Source organism: Hippoglossus hippoglossus, chromosome 9 (assembly GCF_009819705.1).
Source record: "Hippoglossus hippoglossus isolate fHipHip1 chromosome 9, fHipHip1.pri, whole genome shotgun sequence".
Classification (NCBI taxonomy): Eukaryota; Metazoa; Chordata; class Actinopteri; order Pleuronectiformes; family Pleuronectidae; genus Hippoglossus; species Hippoglossus hippoglossus.
In genome coordinates, this window is record NC_047159.1 from 11,765,295 (window position 1) to 11,777,713 (window position 12,419).

The 12,419-nt window shown below is 40.0% G+C and overlaps 1 protein-coding gene across 1 annotated transcript; it reads left to right on the forward strand.

Annotated features, from left to right (window-relative positions):
* The first annotated feature begins 24 nt into the window (after window positions 1-24).
* Window positions 25-7,345, forward strand: ndc80 (NDC80 kinetochore complex component). The gene is made up of 17 exons (XM_034596709.1): window positions 25-157; window positions 596-694; window positions 1,496-1,579; window positions 2,043-2,169; window positions 2,395-2,567; window positions 2,799-2,901; window positions 2,989-3,078; window positions 3,319-3,412; window positions 3,532-3,632; window positions 3,801-3,945; window positions 4,313-4,518; window positions 4,735-4,884; window positions 5,074-5,163; window positions 5,256-5,348; window positions 5,714-5,844; window positions 6,022-6,124; window positions 6,863-7,345. Exons 1-17 carry the CDS (start codon window positions 150-152, stop codon window positions 6,989-6,991), a joined length of 1,926 nt encoding a protein of 641 aa, XP_034452600.1. The 5' UTR covers window positions 25-149; the 3' UTR covers window positions 6,992-7,345.
* The last annotated feature ends 5,074 nt before the right edge of the window (window positions 7,346-12,419 follow it).

A 12,419-nucleotide genomic window follows, 5' to 3' on the forward strand; every position in this document is an offset into this window, starting at 1 on the left:
AGCCTTTTTTGGACCAAACGGCTCTCCGTACTCCAGTGACGTCACTGCCGTCCGGTTTTTCGTATTGTTTTGGCGGGTTCGTATTTAAATACGTTCCTCGACGATTCCTCCGATTGTGTTGGTTCATATTTGATTTCTTCCGACGAAACATGGAGCGGTACGTGTCGACTTCGCTTGAGAACTCGTTCAAGTCAACGCATCGCTAACACAAGCAGCGTGTAACATTCTGACTAAATGTAATGTTTGTAGTAACATAGCTAAGATGTTGTCAGTCACCCGGATGCTAACGCTAACGCTACCTGCCGTTACTAACCTTTACTTGTAGTTTACGTTTTACAGCCACATTCAAACTGAGCAAACACAACACTAACCCGGTGTGTTTAGCTCCGTCCACAAATACTGTAGCTACTATGCTAGTTGGTTAGTTAGGCTACCACCACATAACAAAGTGACAGACTTAACGTTAACTAGCTCACTGACATTCGGTTGTAGTCAACTTTATACGCAGTGTGTGTGTGTGTTTTTGTGAATCAACAGATCAACGCAAATGAAACGACGTTTTGTGTGATTGTTTTTTTAATAATGTTGTGTCCAGTGGGAGGATGAGCCGAGCAACCAGCAGCAGACCGCCCGAGCTGCCGATGAGGGTGCAGGACAGCAACAGGATGAGCAATGTGTACACAACGCCCCAGAAGTGGGTTTGAAATACTCTTATTTTGTAAATCTAATTCATTCAGACTCTGTATTTACTCATACTGCTTTACTATACCGCTTGTGTCTGTCCACTTCTGTGTAATGTGAACCACACCCACACAAGAGTGATGCACTTAACAGCTTGAGTCTTTATGATCAGGGAGTTTATCGAAAATATTACATCCCAGCAGGTTATTTATCAGGTATAGTTTTGGCTGTTTTCTCTGTACATCGTTTACTCTTTAAAACACAAGAAAACATTGAAAAATGCCCATCATACTATCCAAGAGCTCAAGTTGACATCCTTAAATGTATTTTTTTTTTCCTGACCAACAGTACAAAACTCCCAAGTTAGTAATTTTAATAATAACAGCAATAGTTATTCATATCACACTCACACAGGTTCAAAAACAGAAAGCAAATAACAGTAACTATAATGTGCATTTCATAATCACATGTTGAAATAGTTCATCGATGATCAGGTTCTTTCATATGCGAGTCTGGAAACATCAAACCTGTGCAGATTTATGCTTGAAAGATGACTTCAACATTATATAGATGTTCAAATTACCTGCAAATGTTTTTTTTTATCAATCAATTCATTTTTGCCACTTTAATTTCATGATGTGTAATTAAATAGAGGCTTCAGACTTCAAAGCACAGGATGACATGTGGAGACGTTATTTGAGAATATGTGACAACTCGATGAAGAAAGATGAGCGATGGATTAGTAGCAGCTTGTTCAAATGTGAGTCTGCCGGTGAAGAACATCCATTTGTTCACACGTTTTGTTCCTTCACAGTAAACAGCCTTCGTTTGGAAAACTCAGCATACCCAAACCACAGAGTGTGACCTCTGACCGACGAACCAGCTTCTTCGGTGCCCGGTATGTGAATTATATTTCAGAAACTTACAACATATTAACTGCAAGCTAATAGACATGAGAACATACGGTACATGTACATCAATAAAGTCTAACAAAGATTGTGCCAGTGTGATCTCAGTACTAGTGAAATGTAATAAAGCAATGAAATTGTTGTCCAACCTAACACAGTGTAGAAGGAAACCTCTGCAAATATCCTGTGAATAAGACTCCAAAGAGAGTATTAGTGGTAAACTTCTGTTGACTGAACCTTTCAGGGTTTACTACACGTTAGAAGAAAAAATACAGGTTCAATTGGTCATATTATTCATTCTTATTAGAGTGTCTTTTGTTTTTTTATGGACATCTTTCAATAATGAAATTATGTAGATTCAAATTAGATTAATCCATTAGTTTTTCTTTTATTCATTAATGAATTGCATATTTTTTGTTTTGCTGGTATGTTATGTTGATCTTTTGCCTGCAGGACGAGTGGAGCCAGCGTGCGTCGCAACAGCACCATGTCTGGCTTTGGAGGAACTGAGAAGATTAAAGACGCCAGACCTCTGCATGATAAATCTTACGTTCAGCAGTGTATCAGGCAGCTGCATGAGGTAAAAACCCACTGATCTATGTATTTAAAGGAGTTAATTCTAAAATATAAGCTGAGTTTTGCTAAATTTGTAAAGTAATGAAAGCTCAACGGTGGCAGCAAGTATGGATATCACAGTTCAGTTCTATCTCAGTAGATTGTAGTTGTTCAAATCATGGTTTCAGAGTCATTTCACTACTAATACTTGCGTATGTCCAGCCTGATATTTGGTCTCGTATCTCTCTAGTTTTTGACGGAGCAGGGTTACCCAGGCACTCTGTCACCCAAGACTCTCCAGTCTCCCTCGACCAAGGAGTTTGTGAAAATGTTTGAGTTTGTCTACCGTCAGCTCGACCCGACCTTTGAGATGCCAAACTCTAAAGTGGAGGAGGAGGTTCCAGCTATCCTCAAAGCTCTGAGGTAAATGCATGTGGTTGTAGGTGTTATAAAGTCATAAAGAAATATCACATAAATACAAAGAACATTAGAAAGGAGATCTTTTAAAGGCTACATTATATAAAAATCATTGTGGAAGAAGTCTAACATGGAAGTACATTGGTTGTGTGCCTTGATGTTGACTCCTCTCCTATAGTTTCAGAAACATTGGTGACTGTCTGTGTTTATTCCTCTCCTCCTTCTTTATGGTTGCAGGTATCCATTTGTCCTCTCAAAGTGTTCAATGTATTCTGTTGGAGCTCCTCATACCTGGCCTCAGGCCCTGGGTGCTCTCATGTGGCTGATTGACAACGCTAAGGTGAGAAACAAGCAGATGCTTATTTATAGGATGAATGTATTTTTTATCAAAAGAGACGAATGCTTACTGTGTGTATCTGTGTTTCAGATCAACTGGAGTTTGAGTAAACAGGAGCTGCTGTTCAGCGACTTTTGTGAAGACAGTGACAACATCGAGGAAGGGGCCGATTATAACAAGGTATTCTGACTCTTTTAAACAGCATCACGAGGCATAAAACACTTGTCTACTGAAAAAGCTTGATGGAGACCGCTCAAGAAGAAGTTAAACACAAGAACTTCTTGTTACATGGTTGTTTGTGTTTTCTTACTTATTTATTACAAAGCTTTATAGGTGATCTGTCTCTGTGTCTTTAACCAAAGTCAACGTCCTTAACAGAAATGTTTTTTTAATATTCTCTTTCACTTTATTACTGTGCAGCTCTTCTTGGATTACACAGCAGAGACATACTGCAAGTTCATGCAGGGTGATGACACGTTTGAGGATGAGGATGAAGCATTCCTCAGTAAACTAAGTAAGCACATCATCCTCAAATTTGTTTCTTTGTATTTTTGACCGTAATGTTCAGTTATAGGTTTTGATGTTTAAAGAAAATTTTAATCCCGTCAAATATGTTTGCTTGTGTGTTCATAGAGAAGCTTTACAACGTTGACGAATGCCTGCTGGCCTCGATGTTGGAGAAGCACCGAATACTCAGTGATGAGGTTGAATTACTGGAGAAGGAGAGCCAGACGGTCAGAAGCCTTTTTATATTGACTCATTCCCATCTGCATCAATTAATCCTTCATCCTTTGGGCTTTCATAGACTTTATTGTGCTGAGTTCTGTCAGTAATACAAAACATCTGTAGGGAGAGCAGCAACAAATCAGACAGATAATTTACCGTCTCCCTCTCGTGGACAGGACCGACTAATGACAAAGAGGATGGAAAGGATGAAGCTGCAGGCCGACCTCAAGAAGCTCCAGAGTTACCGGAGCAGCCAGGAGTCCTTTAAAGCCAACCTGGAAAACAAAGCCTCAGAACTGAAAGATGACCTGGAGACCACTGGTAAACACGATAGGCCGTTGCACTGGATGCTCTGGGGAACTGATGATGTCTCGATCTGAATATTTAGTCTCCATGAAGATGTTTGTGCCAATTTATATTGTCAAAGCCTTTACTTGTGATGGATAATGATTTTGAATAGTGGTTACATTTTAAGTCAAATTGTTGTTTATGGGACCTTTTGTCTTAAAAAATATAGAAAGATATATTTTCCTTGGTTTTTACTGGTGATGTAAGTATGTACTGCATTGCTACCACCATAAGGGGGCGGTAATGCACCTGAAAGCTATTTGCCAACCACCATGAAAAACAAAAGGAGGAGAAGAACCTGTTGATTACACCATGTTTCTCCTTCTCTGTCACTCTGCAGCCAGTCATCTGGAGACTCTGAAACATGAGCAGGATGAACTGCAGCACCTCCTGCAGAACCAGAAGTTTACACCAGCTGACGTAGAGCGGATCAACAGAGAGAAGAGAGAACTCCAACAGACCCTCACCGGTATCAGCAAGAGCCTGGAGGATTCTGAGCAGCACAAGTGGAACGAAGAGATCGCTCTGGCCAAAGTGAACGAGAAGGTACTGGTGAATCATCTTATTTTCTGAAATGATCCATCAGATGATCTTAACGTCCATTCCTAGTGGATGTAGTTTTAACTGGAACTGCCAAATTTTGTAATTGCAAGGATTTATACTTTTTGTGAGTATAGATGTTTAATATCCAGTGGGAAATATTCTGACCTGTGTAATCACTTGTTTCTTTGTCGCTTCTGTCTATTTCTCTCACGTCTATAGGCTGAGTTGAAGGTGGCGGAGTACCACAAGCTGGCACGTAAACTGAAGCTGATACCGCTGTCCGCAGAGAACGCCTGTGGTCATGATTTTGAGATCAGGCCTTTTGAATGTGGACCCAACGGCATGGTTCAGCATAAAACACAGATACAGGTACTTCCAGTTATTTATACACTTATACGACTATTTGAATCTGTATTAATGCGGGGGTTTTGCATTTTAAGTCAGATCAGTTTGAACACGACGAGCCTCCTGACACTTCTTTTTGAAGATGTGTTTTTGTTTTATAATAGATGTTTGTATTCTGAACGTTGTTGTTAATTTTTTTTCTGTGTTGTGTAGATGTTGCTGAGAAAGCTGGTCGGTGACGTGGAGGAGGAGAACAGCCGATTAGCCAACATGAGCCTCAGTCTGGAGGAGTCTTGTGAACAGGTAAAGAACTGTTTGTAGTTGTGACTGTCACATGTTGTTCTAATGGGATCGTAACATTTATACTGTAGCATGTCTTTGCTTGTTTCTTTTAGTTGAATTCTAACATCTTGGACAAGTCCAACGATCTGAAGCAGCTGAGAGAGCAAATTCGCAAGGTGGACGAACGGTTGGATTCTGACATGCAGGTATCGTCTTCAAGTTTAACTTCATATGCTGAAAATGTTAATGTCAGTGCCCCAGTCATAGTCCGTCACCATGATCCCACGCTGCTTCTCGATGTTTCTCTTGCTTTAATTGAGTGACCCCTAGTGGCTGAAGTTACATATTGTACGTCTAAGGAACTTTGACCTTTCGGCAATGCTTCCCAAAATATATGAACAAGAAATATTCATACCTGCTCAATAGAGAATCCCATACAGGTTGTCTTCGCATCATCAGCTGCTCACTGTACCGTTTGTCTACTGAGCTGAAACAGACGGAAATGAATTCAACTGCTCCATACACTATATTAACTAGTTTCCCATCTGTTTGTGTGTGTGTGTGTGTGTAGGAGCTGGCTCAAGAGGAGCAGGATTGGGCAGCAGAGATGGAGTCAGTGGACAACCATCGTAAACTTCTGGAGAAAAAAGTCAACTATGGTTACGATGAATCAGTGCAACACCTGAAGGCAGCACAACAACAGTAAGTGACAACCAGGGTTAACAATTAAAATGACTGCTTGCATTTTGCCACAACAAAACAAGATTAAAATGAATCTGCTACATTTATTCATTAAATGTCATCTGGAGCTTTAACATCCTCTGTTTTTCTCAGTTCTCTGTTTTTCCAGTAAAAGAATTGTGATCCTCTCTTCTCCAGGTACCACCTGGTGCTGCAGGAGACCAATGAGGAGAGGCGAATGGTGGCCAACAACCTGACGTCTGTGTTCACCACAGCAGCCAACCACTTGTCAATCACAGAGGTAACACGACTTGAGTTCTGCATGGTAGAATCACAATGTATTTCAGTTTACATGGTGTAGGCATGTTTTAATTATACCAGAAAGAATAAAAGACTGATGCCTGCTGCACGCTAAAGGATCATCACAGTGCGTTAGCAATTTGAGAAAGTAAAGAGGAAGGACAAACTTGTGAAGTTGTGTCCTGTTGTTTTATTAAATTACACAAACTAGAACACCCAGATGATGACGCCAACAGTCCGCCTCCATGTTTGTTTTTATTTCACATTTCAACACAGGAGTCTCTGGAATCGCCACTCAGAAATAGTTTGTTTAAACACCAAATGGGATGTCCTACAGTTTTACTGGACCCTCAAGTGTCTGTGTTCTCACAAATAAAACAGGTTTCATCTGTCTTTAGGCCTGGGGTCTCAGATATTTAAAAATAGGTTAAGATTGTCTAGTATGCAGCATAATGTGCTCTCGAGTTCGGTGGTTCAGGTTTTTTTTCTCAGCACAATCAACAGAGGCTGATAAGAGTTTTATGTATTTTACTGGTTTATATCATAAACAAATACTTGATAGTTAGAAATCCAGGGAATAAATTAAAACAATAGAGTTCTATGAATTTAAAAACAACTCAATAATGAAACCTAAAGCAAACCAACAGTCTGCATCTATACACCTGTATTTTTATTGGATGTAAAGGCTTTGTTCACTTTACTTTTTGCTCACGTTGCTTCTGTGCTTGGTGTTGTGCAGAAGTGTCTGGATGATCTGCACAGCCGAATGCAGCGCTCCTGCTCGAAGGCCGTGGAAGAGGATACTGCTGCTGTGCAGAACATGCAGGAAGCTTTGAAGAGCTTCAAGTCCAAGGCCACCAGTCTGTAAAGAGAGACGACGAGATGACGGCCCCTCGGCCATTTCGGGGACCTTAGGAAGTGCGTGTTATTTGTGTATTCATCCTGAAAAGAAGAAACTTAATTTTTCCTTCATGTCTTTTTAAATATATTCTCAAAATGTACGACTCCATCCTTAGATAAACATAATTTCACCAGCAGTGTGATTTTTGCCATCACAGATACTTTGTAAATACAGTGGTTGCATCAACATGGAGGCTTGAAGTTTGATATGTTTAGTTAAATGGTTTTTACTGACTCCACATTTTCACGTGTGATTTTCTAACAACACTTTTTTGTTATTATATTATTAAACATGTAAAATAAAAAATACTTAAAAACGTCCAATATCTGTCTAAAATCATTTAAACATGTACCAACTACATACCAGAGGAAAAAGCTTGAAAATGTGTTTTATGTTCTTCATTGAGTAATTATTTCAATCTTTACCAGAAAATCTGTGTTGAAAGACTTTTTTCAGAATATCATTTCCTCTCTTGGTGTGTGTGTGTGTGTGTGTGTGTGTGTGTGTGGCTGCTCTGTAAAACAGCTCCTCAGTTCTTCCTCCCTGATCATCCTCTACCTCAGACAGTTGGTGAAGCCACTAGAAGGCAGTGCATACCACTGGCTGCTGAAAGTCACTGTTGATTGTCAGAGTGGCAGAATACAGGGTTTCTGTGTGTAAGAACTTAAATGTCTACTAGGTCTTAAATACACTTAGGTAGGTCTTCACTATGGTAAAATTCATTTAACAAGGATTCCAATGTGGTTATGTGGTGTTATAAAACTTACAAGAAAAATGTGCAGGTAATGGATAGGGTTAATTCTGAGACTTCATCGTGTCTGTTACAAATAGGTGTTACATGTAATTCATTATTGTCCTGTGAAGTCTTAAAAGATAACCCTGGAACCACAGCATTAACGAACATCACTGCTGTCACCTGACAACTCCCCAAAAGTGAAGCCAAAGCGTCTCGATTGCCCCCTGGTGGCTGGCTGAAGTATTAATCATAAACCCTGCCTCACTTATGTTAGTGGATGGGACATGGACTAAAGAAGTCAAACTATTTGTCTCAAAGATAGTTTCTGTCACTTGAGGCAGTTCTGATCACACTGATGTTTGTTCATGTGCAAATTTTTCAGGGAAGATGGGTTTTAATTAGTTATTTGATGCTACTTAATGCTCATTGGTTGAGTGGGCGTATTGGAACAAGATGGCGTCGCTTGCATCAGCTATGTTTTGGCTTCATTTCTGGATAATGGAAGGAAGTGGAGACGTGTTTCACTTAGGTTTGATCCATTTCATTTACTACTTTTACACATAATGGTAAAATGTGTTTTATTTCCTACTCATTCTGTTCTCATAATATTCTAGATAGAATTAAGTTAGATATTGTTCGTTCAGGTTTAAACACAAAGAAACCTCAGACACATTTTCCATCGTGTCACGTCTCATTTTTTTCCAGAGCACGTTTCAGTATTTAAATTCCTCATATTGGCCAAAACCCATAAAACTGAGTCGCTCATTAGAAAGCAAAGCATTTATTGTAGGAGTGAGTGTTTTATGCTCCTCTGGCAGGATTATTGCAAATCATTCGGCTGGATACAAAGTTGGCAGTGAGGACACAAACAGGAAGTGGAGCACATCTCTCCACAATATTCTCCTCCAGTCATTGTCAACATCGCTCATTGTTCACTACCTGCTGTTTTCAATGTGTTCTGCATGCTTGGCCTTTGATATTAGATTTTTTTTCTTTTTGCATCAATATCCAGTCCAGAGATTCAATCCAAGATCTTGTCTCAATCTGTATAAAATGTTTTGAGAAGCTTTAAATCTTTTCTGTATCCTGTAACATCGGCTCTGCTCCAGCGTTTGTCAAAACGTCTTACGAAACTCCCGGGATCACAGACACGGAGGATCTTTTTCAAATTAGGTCGTCTACTTTGAAATTCAGTTGCTCTTATTGGACGTGATGATGGTGATATATGACTTCACGGACATCCGATTTCTTTCCATTTGTTTTTATCCGCTTAAACACCCAACACTAAAAGCTGTACAGTGTCGTTAACCGGTAAATGCAGGTTACTGAGTGCAAGTCAAATTTTTGTTGGTTCTACTTGGAAATTTTGAAAAATGTACATTATTTGATACATTAACACGGCAATATTATTTCATTCCAGTCAAAATAAGAAAAATGTTAATCTGACCTTCAGGAATTGTCGGAATGCTCAAGTTTTCCGAGTTCTTTGATTCATCACTTAATGGTTTTAGTTTCCCAGCTGCCGTTAGTTGACATCAATATCGGATCTTGGCAAAGGGTTTGTTTCTCTTAGCTGAAGATTTCGGGGAAATCTAGTGTGAACAAATCAAATCAAATTATTATTCAGTCATTAATGATTAACTATAATGATAATCACTAAATTGTTCCAGTCATTTCCCAAGCAAACAAGCCAAATACTAACAAATGTGTGGGTTTGTTTTTGTATCATTGTAAGCTGATTATCGTTAGGTTGACAAAACCACACACTGAGGTTGTCATGTGACAACGAGCTTTAACAGACTAAACAATCAAAAGATCAAGACAATAATCTGCAAATGGAAACAATCCACACAGAGTAACTCGTGACACTGACCACCACAGATCTGCAGTGTTTCTACCAGTCAAGCATTTCCGAGCGTTTCAAGCGAGGCAGAAAGTGTCAACCTGGGATTCGCGGTGATGGGCCAACTTTAAAACTCCACATCGTGTCGATAGAGTAAAAGGAAGTTTTCACAGGAGGAACATTTGAAAGCTGTCAGTGCTGCGAGCGTGAGAGAGAGAGACGGTTTTGGCAGATGGGATGGGGAGAGATGAGGTGACTGTGAGGGCCTCCACGGAGGGAGGGGATGAAAATGTGATGGATAACTTCCACCACGGGCTGTGTGTGTGTCTGTGTGTGTGTGTGTGTGTGTGTGTGTGTGTGTGTGTGTGTGTGTGTGTGTGTTGGGGTGGAGTAGAAGAGAGGACGGGCTGTGCAGGAAGTGAGAGAGAGGAGAAAGGCTGGTGCCATGTGCTGACAGCTACAGAGACTTATTCAACTAAACAGTACAGGCCTCCGTGTGTTTATCAGATCCCATATGGACAGGTGGCATCCATAATAACCATTTTACAAGACTTAGGTCTCTGTGTGTGTGTGTGTGTGCGTGTGTCTTTGCATGTGTGACAAAATGAATGTCATGATTTGTGTATCTCTGAACCCCTGGAGACTTGGACACGGCGGCGTCAGTGTGTATGTGCGTCACTCCTCGTGCCAACTCCTGCATAAAGTTATGTTTTCATTTGCTTTTGCATATTTCTATGTTTTCTTACATGTAATGTGGTTATTAGTTTAGTGTGTGTGTGTGTGTATGTGTGTGTGTGTGTTGTACAGGTGTTCTTCATGTTGTGGGGCCCTAAAATCTGCTCACGCCCTCACTTGTATTCCTTATGGGGAGACCATAAACCACTGAAGTTTGGGGTGAAGACATGTTAGGGTTAGGTTTAGGTTAAGGTTGGGTTTAAGTTGAGTTTTAAGTAAGGCAAGTAGCAGTTAAGGTTATTTAAGGTTGGAGGAAGTCTCCTGGAAATGAACATGAGCCAATGTATGTGTGTGTGTGTGTGTGTGTGTGTGTGTGTGTGTGTGTGTGTGTGTTGTACAGGTGTTCTTCATGTTGTGGGGCCCTAAAATCTGCTCACGCCCTCACTTGTATTCCTTATGGGGAGACCATAAACCACTGAAGTTTGGGGTGAAGACATGTTAGGGTTAGGTTTAGGTTAAGGTTGGGTTTAAGTTGAGTTTTAAGTAAGGCAAGTAGCAGTTAAGGTTATTTAAGGTTGGAGGAAGTCTCCTGGAAATGAACATGAGCCAATGTATGTGTGTGTGTGTGTGTGTGTGTGTGTGTGTGTGTGTGTGTTGCTTGTTGCCTGTAGCCCTCGGCTTGTGTGGACCTATTTCATCATGGATCGCTGCATTCAAAGACATGCACCATGAATTCTTAATACACTGTATGTTCCTGCTCTCACACAAGGGAAGTCAATATGACCTGGCTGAGGGCACAGGCTCAACGCAGCGCATGTGTGTGTGTGTGTGTCTGTAAGAGAGAGAGAGAGATCTAAAGAGCAGGCCATGTGGATGTGTGTGTTGTGCACATGAGACTGGGACTCAGGTGCCAAGAAAAAAAATCCAAGAAGTAAAAGCTGAAATCCAAAGGTTATCTTCTTCCCTGCTGTGTGTTTTTGCCGTGTATCTAAATGTTTCCAGCACAATGTGTGGTATCAGAGACCGTCCGACTCATTAGAGCAGCCGGGTGCTAACGTGGAGTCTTATTAGGGGTTAACCTCACCCATCCGCTGCTGGAATAATCTGTTCGACAGATGTGGGAAACGGGGGCAGAGAGACAGGGGAAGATAAAGAGAGAAAACCTGTGGTTTCGTGCTCTCTCCTACTTCCTTTCTCCCTCCTACCTGTCAAAACACTATCACGTAGCTGATTCTGCCTGAAGGAGGAGACTGTTGAATGGATCATGTAGGTGGAGGTGGTGGACATGGATTCTTCTTTCTAAGATTGTGATGAGAACAAGATGCTTTGAACTCGAGTGACAACGGAAGGGGCAGAAAGACACAAAGAAACTCCAGAGCAAAAGTCAAGTAACTAAATTCACTTAACTAAGTTCATTTGATACAAAATCAATTACATTTAAAACGAATAATCATGATATAACTTATATAAATTATATTGAAATAGCTTAATTAAATTTACAAAAAATTATTTTAATTAATTAAATTAAATTTGGTGAATTAAAGTTCAATTAACTTGATTTAATCTAGTGAATTAAATAATATAAATATATTAAATTTTGTAAATTAAACTAATTTAAAAATGATTAAATACATCAATCTACACTTCCTTTTCCAATGAATTAATTCTAGCATTAAGGGTTTACGGAGAGGTTCCTTATATATAAGCCAATTACAAAGTGATCAAGTGTATCCAAGTGCCATTTACTTGAATTCAGTCAAAGTATTTTTCTACAAAAGCACTTGATCATGAATGTATACTAAAAACAAGACCAACTACTACTTTTAAATCAAAATATAAGATGATTACACTTTTCTGCAGTGTGAGCTTCATCTCCCTCAGACCGACACGATGAAGCTCTGCCGTTTTAATTCCTGCTCCAGCAGCTAATTGTGTCCAGATTTTGTCGTCTGTACCAATGAACTTGTGCTGTAGCTGGGTGGCAAACCACAGAAATGATGCCACAGCTGTAATAAGATTCAGACTCGACAAACTTCACCGTCGATCGTGCACAGACAGATGTTGACGTTTCAACTTCAGAGGAGCCATTGACAACATGAGCACAAACATTGCTACATTATGTGGATCTACCCTAAACTGAA